The following is a 14,923-nucleotide window of genomic DNA, read 5'->3' on the forward strand; positions in this document are numbered from 1 at the left end:
GGCTCCATTACAAGCTGCTCTAAGAAACCATCTCGGAGGCAGGGGCGGAAATCCAGGGGGGGCAGGGGGGACACATCCCCCCTCTGTTTTGAGAGGTGGGGGACATCCCCCCCAAGTTTTTGTAATCCGGATTTAAAACCCGGTGAAATCTCCACTTTCCGCGAGACAGTGGGGGTGGGACTGCTGATCGAGGGTGCCGATTGGACGAGAGAGACGTCGGTCAGCAGGCAATGGGGGCGGGACATGATCTTCTTCTTTTCGTGTCTTTGAAGCTGGTTGGTTATATGACAGCTTCCCATTCCTTTACACAGTCCTTTGCGTTTTTATCGAACACTGCAAGATCCTTTGGGCTGCACTGGTTGGGTAGTAGGGGGGCAGACAAGGCAGTGCTGCATTGTATGGTCCTCTTCTCCACATTCACAGGTGGTTTGGCCAGTTTCGTAGCCCCATCTGGCCATGGCAGCTTTTGATCACCCTGTTCCTGTTCTCAGGCGGTTGAGCGTCTTCCACTGGACCCATGGTGCTTCTGAGCCCGGAGGGAGGGCTTCAGAAGGAGGGATACCCATGTCAGTTGGAGGGGGGTCGTCCTCAAGCCTTTTTGTCCATAGTTGGAGTCTGGTTTCTTCCCGTGATGCTATTAGGGGCTGGACATGGCTGAGAAAGCTTCTCCTGGACTTCAGCCATTGGGCCGGGGGTACACGTCCGTAGAGGAGGTGGCATTCATCACTGGTGGCCTTGGTCATCTCTACTCAGCTGGCGACTTCCCGTCTCACATCGGCAGGGGCAATGCCAGCGAGGAGGTGCAGGTTGTTTATGTTGGTGGGCTTCAAGCAGCCAGTGATTGAGCGGCAGGTGTTATTCAACGCTGGGTCCAGTTTCTTGTCATGGGATGATCTTTCCCAAACAGGACACGCATACTCCGCAGAGGAGTAGCACAGGACCAGAGCAGTAGATCTTAATGTGTGTGCTGTGGCTCCCCATTTGGAGTTGGTCAGCTTCCGGAGGATGTTATTTCGGGAGTTAACTTTCAGTTTGGTGTTTTTGACGTGTTCCTTATAGGAGAGAGTGCGATCCAGTGTTACACCGAGGTAGACAGGGTTGGTGCAGTGCTCAAGAGGTGTTCCAGACCATGTGATGTTAAGGGGTCTGTTTGCTTCCCGGTTCCTGAGATGGAACGAGCAGGCTTGGGTCTTCGCAGGGTTTGCGTGTAGCTGGTTGCGCTCGTAGTAGAGGTGTAGCTCATCTAGGGCTGAGGTGAGATTCGCTTCTACAGCTTCAAACGTACTCTCTTGGGATGTTACACAGAGGTCGTCGCCGTAGATGAACCGCTCAGTGTTCTGGTCCATTGGCTGGTCATTGGTGTAGATGTTATATAGTAGTGGAGCCAGCACACTACCTTGAGGCAAGCCATTCCGTTGTCGTCGCCAGCTACTTTGCTTGTTGTTAAGGACAACATAGAAGTGCCTATCTTTCAGGAGGGCTCCGATGAGGTCCGTGAGTGCCAGGTCTTTGGTATTCTCCAAGATCTTTTTTAGGAGGAGGCGGTGATTCACAGTGTCATACGCGGCAGACAGATCAACAAAGACGGCTCCTGTCACCAGTCCTTTCTGGAACCCGTCTTCAATGTGCTGTGTGAGATTCAGAAGTTGACATTGTGGATTTGCCAGGTCGGAATCCAGCTTGTTGAGGGACGATGGCTGGTTCAGCGACTGGGGCAAGCCTGTTGGGGACATGATGATTCAGCGCGATCATTGGAGGAGGGAGGAGTAGGGGGCGGGTGGGACTGAGGATAGAGTGCAGTGATTGGAGGATGGAGACGTGCCAAAACACTCCCGGCACAGATCCGCCTCATCCGCAGCCAGGATCGATCCCGGCTCTCCGGCACTGTCCAGTCCCCACCCGAGTGCCCCCCCACGCCCGGGGGTGGTCAGAGATGTCGGGAGTCAGACGGGAGCTGTACCAACCAGCCCACAGCCAGCGCAAAGATGCAGCGCTAAACCCAGCTCAACTCTGCCTGTCCCGCCAGGTTAACCTAGAGTCCTGCCTGGGCTTGCAGGAAATATGGCCCAGGTTTACAGCCAGCGCGGAGAAGCAACGCTGGTGTCCCGTCAGTCCAGGCAGGGCTGTAGGTTAACCCGGCGAGACAGGTAGAGTTGAGCTGCATTTAGCGCTGGATTGAGCCTCCGAAGCATCGCGCCTGTGTGTGAGTGTGCGTATGCGCGCGCGGCTGTCATAAAATTGTGTCCTACCTATCCCCCAGTTCCCTCCATATTTTGATAGCGATTTCTGTGCCTGCTTGGAGGCACTCTACAAACTCTCTTTCTTGGGGTCCTGAACCAACCTGATTTTCCCAGTCTACCTGCATATTGAAATCCCCCATTACCACCGTGGCATTACCTTTGTTACTTGCCAGTTTTAACTCCTGCTGCAACTTACGCCCTACATCCGGGCTACTATTTGGGGATCTGTCGATAACACCAATTAGTATATTCTTGCCTCTGCAATTCCTCAACTCAATCCACAGTGACTCTACCTCCTCAGTCCCCATGTCTTCCCTCACAAGGGACTGAATTCCATCCCTCATCAGCAGTGATTTCCATATTTATAAAAGGATATTTGATTTCCATATTTATAAAAGGATATCTTTTGCTGCATTTTAGAGAATGTTCATTAGAATGATTTGTGGAATGACGGGATTATTTTATAAGGAGAAGATGAGCAGCTTGGGCTCAATAAAATCTCTGAAATCATATTGAACCATATAAGGTTCTGAGGGAGCTTAACATGATATATAAAAAAAGAGAATATTTCCTCTCATGGGAGGATATAGAAAAAATGAGCATCGTTTCAGAAGTAGGGGTTACCCCTTAAAATTATTTTATCGCCCAGACGATAATCAGTTTCTCACCCCCCTCTCCTCTACCAGCTTTCTCTCCGCTCACCACAATCAGTCTGATGAAGGGTCCCGAACCGAAAGGACGCCTGTCCATGTCCTCTAGATATTCTGCCCGATCCGCTGAGTTACTCCAGATTGGAGACGGGTTGTATTTTCCATGGCATAGTTCTTGATCTCATGCTTCAATCAACTACTGATCATTCTTTTCATCCGTTTTGGTCATGATTTGTGAATTTCGTTTTCTTTATTAAGAATCGCCACTTAAGCAAGTTTTCAGTAGGTTGCCTATGATATGCCAAAAAAAAAAATCGCCACAAGGTATCATAAGGTTGATGGAAAAAAAAAATTGCTGTTGGAATTCAGCGGTCCAGTCAGCATCTGTGGAGGGAAACGGACAGACGACCTTTCGGCAAATAGACACGAAATGCTGGAGTAACTCAACGGGACAGACAGCATGTCTGGAGAAAAGGAATGGGTGACATTTCGGGTCGGGACCCTTCTTCAGACTGAGAGTCAGGGGAAAGGGAGTGGGGAGATATGTGGAAGGGGATGGTGGGTTGGGACATTTCTTCAGACATTGGAGAAATGATCCGAAGATTGTGGGCATGCACTCTGCTATGTACAGTACAATATGTCTGCATGATGCTCCTTAAATGCCCCCGGTGGTTAGTAGGCTGCATGTGGGGTGGGGGGGTATTGCTGGAGGTTGCAGTGTGGATCCCGCTTTGTGGGTGCGCACCTTGTTGGCTGGTGACATTCATCGCGGCGCGGGGCTGGCGGCCTGTGCGCATGCGCACGCCCTGCCGCGGGCGGAGGGAGAGGGAGGTGAGGGTGCCAGTGCGCCTGCGCTGACCTGCAGGCTTGGAGCGGACGGGGGATCGCGACGGCGACGGTGGCGGTGGATCGGATCGGAGACGGAGACGGAGGAGAGCCGACGGCAGCATGGGCAAGGAGCAAGAGCTGCTCGAAGCGGCGAGGACCGGCAATGTGGCCGTGGTGGAGAAGCTACTGAGCGGCAAACACCGGCTGTCGGCTGGCAGCGGAACCGTGTCCCTGCCTCAGCTTTCCAACCTTCTCAGGTGGGTCGGGCAGACAGCAACTTGGGACTCGAGTCAGGATGAGGAGGGGGTGGCTGGGCCCGGGCTGGGATGAGGCGGTTGTGGGAGCAGCGGGCTTCGTGGGGCAGCACCCGCTGCAGTTGCTTGGTGTCCACAGTCGCATCAAGTCTAGCATTTGGTAAATACGCGGTTTGTGTTTGTGTGATCAACGCGTTCACAAACAGCTCAGTAGTTCTATTTGCAGATAGGAAACAATTTTAGTTTGAAGAACGAGCTAATGTCACAGGCGAAGTGCCAAAAAAAAGCCGTTTTGGTTTCTTGTGCTGTCAGGCAGGGAGTTGTGCAATATACAATGAGTAATAAATGCTGAAGTTATAGGAGTAATGAAATGGTTGTATTATTTATCTGCAACTTATATTGGTTTAAACGCTTAATGTTAACGTGTAAAAGTTATTTACTTCATGATAACTTTGCACAATCTCGTAAAAAAAACACAAACACAAAGGGGATTAATTGTTTGTTTCCGGGTATGTTTATTTGTAACAACTCTGTCCGTAGTTAAATTTGAGCGCTGTCTTACGAGAGGGACCCTTAGAGTGCATTGGAGCAGTTACATTTATCCTTGGACCTGATTGTGATTAACGTTCAGCACTTGCACACTGGAGCTCCTCCAAGTCAGTTGCCTTGTGTCACCAGTATTAGTTGTATAAAAATGAAATATTCAATATTTTTTGTATCCTCTTTGATTAGATTATTTGGGCTGGTTTGGCCCAAGTTGGCACCGCATTATGTAATTTCAACATTGAACCCTGCTGTTGTATTTTTAGAAATTAAATAAAGAAACTAGCAAACAAACACAAAGTTCTGAACACTAAAATTCAGTATTTAAAGAGAGCAAAAATGTTTTATTTTAATTCTCAGGAATCTGAATCTAACTTGTTTTAAGATGAATTACTGTCCCTGTACTCTTAATGTTATAGTATTAGATGGATTCAAAAATAGGGTTTATGTACATTCCCAGTTTGCAAAATTATTACTTTCTGCAACATTGCAGAATTAAACTTATGGCACAACGAATGGGTAAAAAAGTATTTTGGACTTGGCAGAATGAAATTATAATGTGTTTTTCTGGCGCAAGATCAATTATTAGGATTATTGCCAAACTAATTTTAAAGCTAATTGTTGAATTGTATATAGTTTGGAATTTAAATTCATGAACGAGAAATATAGGATCCTGACCCAAAACATCACTACCTGACCTGCTGTGTTTCTCCAGCATTTGTGATTTTTGCTTGACATTAAATGCATAATAGTGAGTCTTTTTTCTGTGATGACCAGCATGAATTAAGCTTTTCGATCAAGTGTCTCATGTGGATCTAGGTTAGTTATGTTATGTTGATGGAACATGTGTTTGGAAACTGGCATATTTTTGGTATTAAATATTTGGGAAGAAAAATCATATCACGTTGAAAGGATACGTTTTGCACTTCTTGGCCAGGAATGTATTAGCAAAATCTTTACATAGCTTTATCGAAAGATAGTGTGGGCCGCTGGACCATTTGGTCCAGTGATGATATGTGGTGTTTTTCATTAGCCTTGTTTTTCATTACTTTTATTTACATGCATTTTCTTTTGCCTATTTCAACAAAATTCAAACCGAATATAAAGTTAACGTCTTTTAACATTGTGGAGTTGGTGTCCAGTTACAGCCAACAAACCGTGATATTTAATCACTATTTAGTTCTTGGTGAAAAGAACTCTTCGTTTTTGTCCTCCCGTATGGAGCAAAGGAAGACCACTGATTCTGTCTCACACTTGTATTCTAGTAATCTTCTGAATCTGGCGTACATTTAAACAAAGTGTCTTTTCTAACTTGGTGCCACCTCATTGCCACACATGTAATGGGAATTAATTACACGTACAGTGCCCTCCATAATGTTTGGGACAAAGACCCATTATTTATTTATTTGCCTCTGTACTCCACAATTTGAGATTTGTAATAGAAAAAAATCCCCCATTTCAGGGCACATGGTAAAATCTGACCATGTGCACTTTAACCGTATGTGATTTTTTTTCTATTACTTATCTCAAATTGTGAAGTACAGAGGCAAATAAATAAATGATGGGTCTTTGTCCCAAACATTATGGAGGGCACTGGATAAATAGACATGGTGAATTCAGGGAAGGTAAGGTAAGAAAATATACTTTGTTTGCATCATGTTGGGGGGCACTCCTTATTTGTTCTTGGGAACCATGTGAAATTGGATAATGTTGCAATTTTAAGACTTCAAACAAACCATTTAAAAAAACCCTGACATGAATGAAGCAGATTTCTTGTGGCAAGGGTGATACTGATCATGGAAATTATTTTTGAGAAAGTGCAAACATGTTTGAGTAAATGAATTTGAGATATGACACTGATAATGCGGTTCTATTGGTTGAAAGAGATTGCATTGATAAATGGAACACTTGATTTGAGCTTTGTTCTTTTAAATTCAAAGCATTTTCAAAGTAAATTCAAAGTGCTTCTACAGATGCTTCATAGAAAGCATTTTATCAGGATGCATCACAGCTTGGTTTGGGAACAGTTCCATCCAAGACCGCACGCAAGAAATTGTAGTGAATTGTGGATGCAGCCCAGACCATCTCACAAACTAACCTCTCTTCCATTGACTCCATCTAGACCTCACACTGCTTCGGCAAGGCCAGCAGCATAATCAAGGGCGAGTCACACCCTGGCCATTCCCTCTTCTCTCATCTCCCATCGGGCAAGAGGTATAGGGCTGTGAAAACGCACACCTCCAGATTCAGGGACAATTTCTTCCAGACTGTTGTCAAGCAACTGAATTATTCTACCACAATTATAGAGCAGTCCTGAACTTCTATCTACCTCATTGGTGACCCTTCGACTATCTTTGATCCAACTTTACTGGTTTTGCCTTACACTAAACGTTATTCCCTTATCATGTTTCTATACACTGTAAATGGCTCTATTGTAATCATGTATTGTCTTTCTGATGACTGAATAGCACGCAACAAAAGCGACGATAAACTAAACTGAAAATAAACTTTTGTGTGCCATTTGAATTGCACTACTATCATTCGTCTAGTTTGACCAAATCTCACTTCAACAATTAAATTGATGAGATTAACCATTGAAATGATTTTGAACCATTTCTGATCCATTAAAACCTTCTTCAAAATTTACTTGGAGTGGCGTAAATGATGGCCACAGGAGTTGGTAACGGCAGAAATTTGAGCATGTGTATATGGATGGGAAAATAATTAAGATTTTTTTCTAAATTATTTCAGTTCTCCCATTTCTGAGAATAGGACTGTGATCGGTAATCTTTGGTAATTGTAGGTACATAACTACAAATAGATTAAGATTCTGAATAATTTTTGAACAGTGTGTGTTTTGTAGTAAAGATAAAATCAAAAACCTCATCACTTACGATATACTTTTAACAGTACAGTTACCAGGTGAGAATAATGCTTCCATATTGGTTATTTCCTCTGGTCAACAAGTTTTGATCACTAATCAAGGTGTATAATTTTCGATCAGCTAAAGTCATTCTTCCAGATTAATAGTTAAGTTTAAGAAAAAACTGCAGATGCTGGAAAAAATCAACGATAGACAAAAATTCTGGAGAAACTCAATGGGTGAGGCAGCATCTATGGATTAATAAGTAAGATCACATACTAAAGTTGCTTGCAGTTGCAAAGCCCAGCAAATTACAGAAAAACAAATGACTACACATCTTGGAAACTGCAAATAAAACAGAAAGTACTGGAAATACTCAGCAGGGAAGCAGCATCATTCCTGATAAAAGGTCTTTGACCTGAAACATCACTGTTTATCTCACTGCAATGCTGCCTGACTGATTGCTTTCAGCACATACTTTTTATGTTCGAGTGAAATGTCCAACATCATTTTTCAAAATTTTGCACTCGTTTACATTGTTCAATTGAATTGGGAATTTGGACTGCCTTGATATTTATGCTTAACTACATTTTTAAACAAAACTCTGTAAAAGCAGGCATAGTAAAAGCAGGCACAGTGGATAGGATTATTGTTTCGAGTTGATAAACTTAAATCACAAGTGGATGTTAAATACACTCTGCCACAGAGGGCAAAAAGTTTCTCTATTGTTTTAGCCATGCCTCATAAGAAAGCCAAGCTTGCTTTTCAGAGAACTTATTATTCATGATGGTGTTCCTGCTATATTATGATGAAATGGGGAAAGCATGTCAAGGCATCGGAGGTCAACATACCTAAGAGACAAGAGCAAAATGGCAATATGACTGACATATGAAGTAGCCGAGAAAAAGGTAGGAGTGGAATTTGGAAAGGGGGAAATATGTTCATAGACATGCTGGATCAATGACATAAGAATATTAAAACCAATTTTGTTGAGATGATAAAGCAGAATCTTGAGTCTGATAGCCATGCCAATTTACTTAGTCAATAATCACAAAGAGTTTCATCATAACTGCTAACACATGGCTAGGTATGCGAAAAGTGTTTTGCATAGCCACTGAAAAATTGGAACTGGAAATTAAGTATTTTAGGGTGTTATTTTGTTTTGTACAGGTAGAGTTAATGAAACAATGGAGGTGAAACAACTGTACGTAAACATAATGACAGTGGAAGAAATTAACTCGGCTGTCAATAAGATGTAAATAGAATCCATATGTATCAAGATAAATGATAGTATTATTTAAACTGGGGGTGTTTGTAGTGTGAAGGAGCTGAAGGAAGTAATAAGCAAAGTACAACTGGGGAAATTAGTAAAAATAAACAAAGTTAGCAGAGGAATTCCACCGCCTTTAAATAAATTGGCCACAAGAGGTTGATAAAGGGGAAGAGGTATTTGTGTCCACAATGACACAGGATTCCTTTCTTGGCTATTTCTGCAGTATCTCATTCATTGAAAGGTACAGGTTGGGCATACATGTAAGGAGAAAAATATCTTGCTGACATTAACACAATACATTCAAGGAAGTGAGGGGGGAGGGGGGTGAGGATGGTTTGAGTTCCTTTTTCTCCTGACTCAGTCTGAAGACGGGTCTCGACCCGAAATGTCACCTATTCCTTTTGTCCAGAAATGCCGCCCGACCCGCTGCATTTTGTGTCTATCCTTTAAATTCTCAGCCTGATATAACAGAATCTCCCTGAATTAGCTTGACGCCATGACCGAAGCCGGTTATGGAAATGGCGCTGAAGATCACCCATGACCCCACTACGGCTTTTTAGCGGAGTGGACCATCTTGCTCGCTATAAGATCTTTGGGCTTGTCCTTAATCTTACCAACTTCTCCTTCAACTCTTCCTACTTTCTCAAATCAGAAGTATCCTAGTAGGCCCCAGCAAAATCTGCCTCATTAGCAAGATGGAGCATTCTTTCTTCCAAACCTACTCTGGCATAATTCTTTCCAACTCTTTCCCCACTACATTGATTTCATTGGTATTGCCCCAATACACCCATGTGAAACTTGTCAAATGTATCAACTTCATCACAAACATACCCTCTACCCTTAGGTCCACTTGGGCCATTTCTAACACCTCTTTACCCTTTGTTTGCCTGTCCCGACTCCATCTTGGGAGACACAGTTACCTAGATTATACATCCTCCCAACTTGCCTTAATACCATCCTCTTCTATTTCTTAGTCTCTGTATTTGTTCTTGGAACACTGTCTTCACTCCAGGATCTCTTATTTTAGAGGTGGTAAACCTGTGGAATTATCTTTAGCTGAAGGTTGTTGATACTGAGTTGCTAAGTATGTTGCAGAAGGAAGGAGCTGTATGGACATGTTGCAGCTGTACATGGTATTGCTGAGACCGCACGGAGTATTGTCACCATAATGCTGGTGACCATATTATTAGAAGGAAGAGATTAAGCTGTATAATGTGCAGAAAAGATTTGGAATGTTCTGGCAGGAGTTGAGTTATAAAAAGAGACTGCATAAGTAAGCTGAGACTGTTTTCCCTGGAGTGAATGAAGCTGAAAGATGACCTTAGAGAGGTGTAAAGCCATAGTTCTTTTCCCAGTGTCTAAATTTAGAAGGCATTGGTTTAAAGTGGGAAGGGACAGATTTAAAGTGAGAATGGGGACCTTGGTCTGGTTTTAGTTACAGGGTGATGGTTGTAAGAAGTGGTGAAGTTAGTTACAATTGTAATGTTTAAAAAAAATATTTGGACATTTATATGAATACAAAGGTTTAGAGGGATATATATATTTAGAGGGACATCCTTTATGTTATTTTTAGTCTGTCTAGAAGTATTTTTTCTGGATGTCTTTTAGTCTTTTTTTATGTGGAGGAGGGGGAAACCGTTTTCTCAGTCACTTCCTAGTCGATCATGCGTCTTTCCTCCAAGTTGCATCTTCGCACCCTCCTCGCGGCCTACCAACTGGATTGGCGAGGCCATTGGAGCTATGGTTTGCGGAGCTTCCAGCCATGGGCGGCGCTGACTTTAACATCGTGGAGTCCTGGGATCTCTTGCCGGGGATCGCCAGCATTGAATTTCCGCCAGCTCGGCCTGTGGAATTCGGGAGCCGCGGTCTCCGGTAGGAAGTAGTCGATTCGGAAACCACGGGTGGACAAAGAGGAAGATGACTGAACTTTATTGCCTTCTCTCACAGTGGGAAACATTGTTTCTGCTGTGTGGGGATGTCCATGTTAAATTCTATCGTGTATTGTGTTCTTTTTATTTGTATGGCTGTCTGGTAATTCAAATCTCACTGTACCAATTGGTGCATGTGATAATAAAAGTCTCTTGAACTCTTGAACTCTTAAATGCAGATAAGAGTCAAGAGTCAATTTAATTGTCATTTGGACCCTTGGGGGTGCATGTGATAATAAAGTCATTTCTTGAACTCTTGAACTCTTATCTCTCCAATGCAGTCAAAGTCAAAGCCCCCGGCTGGCGATGGGATTGTCTCAAACACCGGGTCTTGGTGTTGGAGCCCCCGGTGTGTGCTCGCAAGGACGCGGAAACCGTTCACATGAGCGCAAGCCGTTCCAGCCGCGCGGGGCAATGGTGTTAGGCCCCGCTCCGATAAATTCGCCGTTGGCAGCCCCGAAGGGCTCTTCGAGCTCGTGCCTCCGACTCAGCACGCAGCCAGCAAATCCTCCACCCCGCTCCACCCGCTTCGCCATCCTGACCTCGTTGGAGGCCGGTGCTGTAAAGGTCGGGTCTGTGCAGGGGAGCTTACACATAAAATTACCAAAAACATGGCCGTTTCCATTCTCTGGTGCTTTGTCGATAAATTGGGCCGAAGGGCTCTTCGAGCTCGTGCCTCAACGCCAGAAATCCTGGTTCGATCCTGACCTCGGGTGCTGTATGTGTGGAGCTTACACGTTACCACATGGGTTTCCATCTGGTGCTTTGGTTTCTCCCTGCATCCCAAAAATTGTAGACCACACCCCTATTGCACTCTTGATCTTCTGCTCTCATTCTAGACTGATGAGTGAGCTGGACACAAAACCAAGAGGAATTGAATGCTACATTATTGAATTTTGTGAACTAAGTTGAGAATCAGCATGAATATATTGAATAGCAATGTTGAAGGACCAAATGGTTTCTGCTCGTATTTACCTATTTCCTTCACAGGCTGTTCTTTTGCATTGTGGTCTAAGAAAATATACTTACAAAAGTTTAAATCATGTTCTAACTAATATTTCTGCAAATACTTTGAAAATTATGCTCTTTGTTTCATGAGGTATAAGTTAGTTGAAAGTGCCCAACAAAACCATAGTCATTGCTTAATTAAGACTTTGGCCCCAAAACAAATATCTGCAAATTGGATTTTCTTCAGATAAATAGTTGAATATTTAGATATTTAATACTTAGTAGTTGAAACATTGAACATATTGTTAGCTGCATGTTTGCTGAAATGTGCATTTGCAGAAATGTGTCTATTTTGCCTTGTGGGAACCATTTCATATGATTGGCTGCGCAAATAATATGAGCGATTAATCTGTGTGTTTTTATCTTGATGGAAACATTATTTTTAAAGACAACTTAAAGAATTCAACATAAAGGAAAACACTCAGTTGTATTTGTGGGAAAATAAACAGAAATCTAGTGTACACCTTTGCTCCACGTGGCATCTCACTACATGATTCTAGCCAGGCAGGTTGAAGTTCACATTGAGTTTATTGATGGGAGTGGAACCATTGGAAAACTCATAAAAATAAATTAATTCTTGAAGGGGAAGAATTTGTTTGATTACAGAAGAACACTAATCAACATAGATATGAAGGCATTGGATTTTAATCCAAGGCTTTCATCTGATTCCCACATTACAATGACCTCTATTGCAAGGTACTTTTTATATCTTGGATGTCCATAAACTATTTTTTTTATTTGTCATCATTATAATTTTCTGCAGACCTGTCTGTAATCAAAATGCATTTCAACTTGGCCAATTTCGCAGCAAGTTGAGATTTTAGTTCTTCTACACGGTAATATTTTAAAAAAGTATGGTAGCATGTATTCCGATTTTGGCTAACCTGAGTTTTAATTGAACATCAACAGAGAATACTGTGGTGTATATTTCCAGATTTTTCTGTTCCTTTCAGCAATAACTGGTGCAGTTAGGGTTTTAATGTTTTAAGAAAAATCATGCATTTTATTTTGTGATTGTGGGCAGAGGGTTATTCTTTTAATCTTTAAGTTATTTATCCAAGAGGATTTGTTGTGGAGTAATATGTACGACTATTCCTTATGATGGCGGTTTGAGACGATGCAAATTATCTGTTTCCTGAAAAAAATACGTCTAAAAATAACATTGTCTGAAGAGATTACTAATTTGAAGGAATGGAAGTGTCTGGACAGGAAGATCTGTTCATTTTGATTGCAATGAGGACAAAAATATTGTAATAATGAAATATATGGGATCCTTTGCTGTAATTAGCTTATCAGTGGAGTTAGGACTTCCACATAAGTACTTTTTAAATTGTTAGTGGATAATTTTGAAGGAATGAGGAAAGAAGATATCAACGCTGATTATTTCTGAAATTGATGAAGTGTTTTTTTGTGGCAGTCATTTATTAAAAAGGTACTTAATTGATCCAAATGATATTTTATTCATCCTTTTTTTTACATAAAACTAATCATGGAAAGAATTAAATAATGGCTTTTGTACGTTGAAAATAACAACATTTGTTATTTCTAACTCAAAGTACATGTTATGTCAAAGCTGTTAAACTAAATTTGTGTATGGTAAGGTGTCGTATATTGATTCGTATTGAATGAAACAAAAGCATATCTTGTCAGTTGCATAATCTTGATTTTGTATGGTGTAGTGACAGTTTGTGCATTATGGAGGTGGTATTTATATACCGATCCCTAAAATTAAGTAAAATACATATTTATCTCCCTAAAGCTATCCAGATCTCCTGTTTAAAGCTGAAAAGTCAATTGTAACTTTGCATTAGAAATTGCCATGTCACATTGGCTTCAAAATAATGATTGCCTATCTCCTGGATGGAGAAATTTTAGAGACCAGATAATCACTGCCTTGAGTAAGCTAGATTATAATCAATACAGAGACAAGTGAAATTAAATGAAATGCTGAAGGGAATCAGCAGGTCGGACAGCATTTGTGGAGAGGACAAATGGTCAAATGAATTACAGTAGTGTGGAATTGCTGTATGTGCAGTCTACATTTAAGGGTTCATTATCTGAAACTGGCTCGTTTTTGCTAGTTACCCATATTGTATCATTTTATATATATATATTAGGTATAATTTCATATTATTGAATGTTTGTCAGATTCTTTGTTAGATTTTCATAAATCAGTTTGGTAACCCTGGGAGCCTTTGCATAGAATGTAGTACATAAAGTTACATTTAGTATTGAAAAATTAAGATATTTGTTGATGCTTCCCGTAAATACTTTTGAAAACTGATTGGTTATTCACTTTGTAGCTATTTTATTCATATGTTTAATCATACATACAAAAGTAAGCATGCAGGTTCAGCAGGCAGTGAAGAAAGCGAATGGCATGTTGGCCTTTATAACACGAGGAATCGAATATAGGAGCAAAGAGGTCCTTCTGCAGTTGTACAGAGCCCTAGTGAGACCACACCTGGAGTATTGTGTGCAGTTTTGGTCCCCTAATTTGAGGAAGGACATTCTTGCTATTGAGGGAGTGCAGCGTAGGTTTACAAGGTCAATTCCCGGGATGGCGGGACTGTCATATGCTGAGAGAATGGAGTAGCTGGGCTAGTACATTCTGGAGTTTGGAAGGATGAGAGGGTATCTCATTGAAACGTATAAGATTGTTAAGGGCTTGAACACGCTCGAGGCAGGAAACATGTTCCTGATGTTGGGGGAGTCCAGAACCAGGGGCCACAGTTTAAGAAGGGTAAGCCATTTAGAGAGGAAACACTTTTTCTCACAGAGGTTTGTGAGTGTGGAATTCTCTGCCATGGAGGCAGGTTTTCTGGATGCTTTCAAAAGAGAGCTGGATAGGGCTCTTATAGATAGCGGAGTCAGGGGATATGGGGAAAAGGCAGGAATGGGGTACTGATTGGGGATGATCAGCCATGATCACATTGAATGGTGGTGCTGGCTCGAAGGGCCGAATGGCCTACTCCTGCATCTATTGTTTATCTTACACTTATACAAAATAATGAATTCACTTCCCTGATATTTTGTTGAACATACTATACTAGACTAAGTACATACTAGACTAAGTGGGACCCGTTGGGTCCCTGTCACACAGGAGGCTTGGTCCCCCAACGCAATATTCCACCACTCACCCACAGCACCCAACTGCACAGGCGCAGCTCATTTCCCCTCATCCCTAGCACTCTCTCTCCTTCCTCTTCACCCTCCCGCTTCTTTCACCTCTCTCTCCCCGTCCTTTCCCCTACCCTCAGTCTCCCTCCGAGGGATGAATCGCAGGGGAAGGGGGCAGGGGTCAACGAGGGAGACCAGACGGGATGGGGCTGGATG

The 14,923-nt window shown here is 42.4% G+C and overlaps 1 protein-coding gene across 10 annotated transcripts in view; it reads left to right on the forward strand.

Annotated features, from left to right (window-relative positions):
- The first annotated feature begins 3,707 nt into the window (after positions 1-3,707).
- Positions 3,708-14,923, forward strand: part of LOC129708622 (ankyrin repeat and SAM domain-containing protein 1A-like) — a 239,090-nt gene continuing 227,874 nt past the window's right edge. For 8 of the 10 annotated variants that reach the window (XM_055654478.1, XM_055654482.1, XM_055654483.1 and 5 more), the window contains exon 1: positions 3,709-3,975. In XM_055654478.1, the coding sequence (XP_055510453.1) occupies positions 3,839-3,975 (137 nt within the window). In that variant the 5' untranslated portion in view covers positions 3,709-3,838. Of the gene's footprint in view, positions 3,976-14,923 lie in introns of all 10 variants that reach the window. The other 2 variants (XM_055654477.1, XM_055654480.1) reach the window with 1 other exon arrangement.

Source organism: Leucoraja erinacea, chromosome 24 (genome assembly GCF_028641065.1).
Source record: "Leucoraja erinacea ecotype New England chromosome 24, Leri_hhj_1, whole genome shotgun sequence".
Taxonomy (NCBI): Eukaryota; Metazoa; Chordata; class Chondrichthyes; order Rajiformes; family Rajidae; genus Leucoraja; species Leucoraja erinaceus.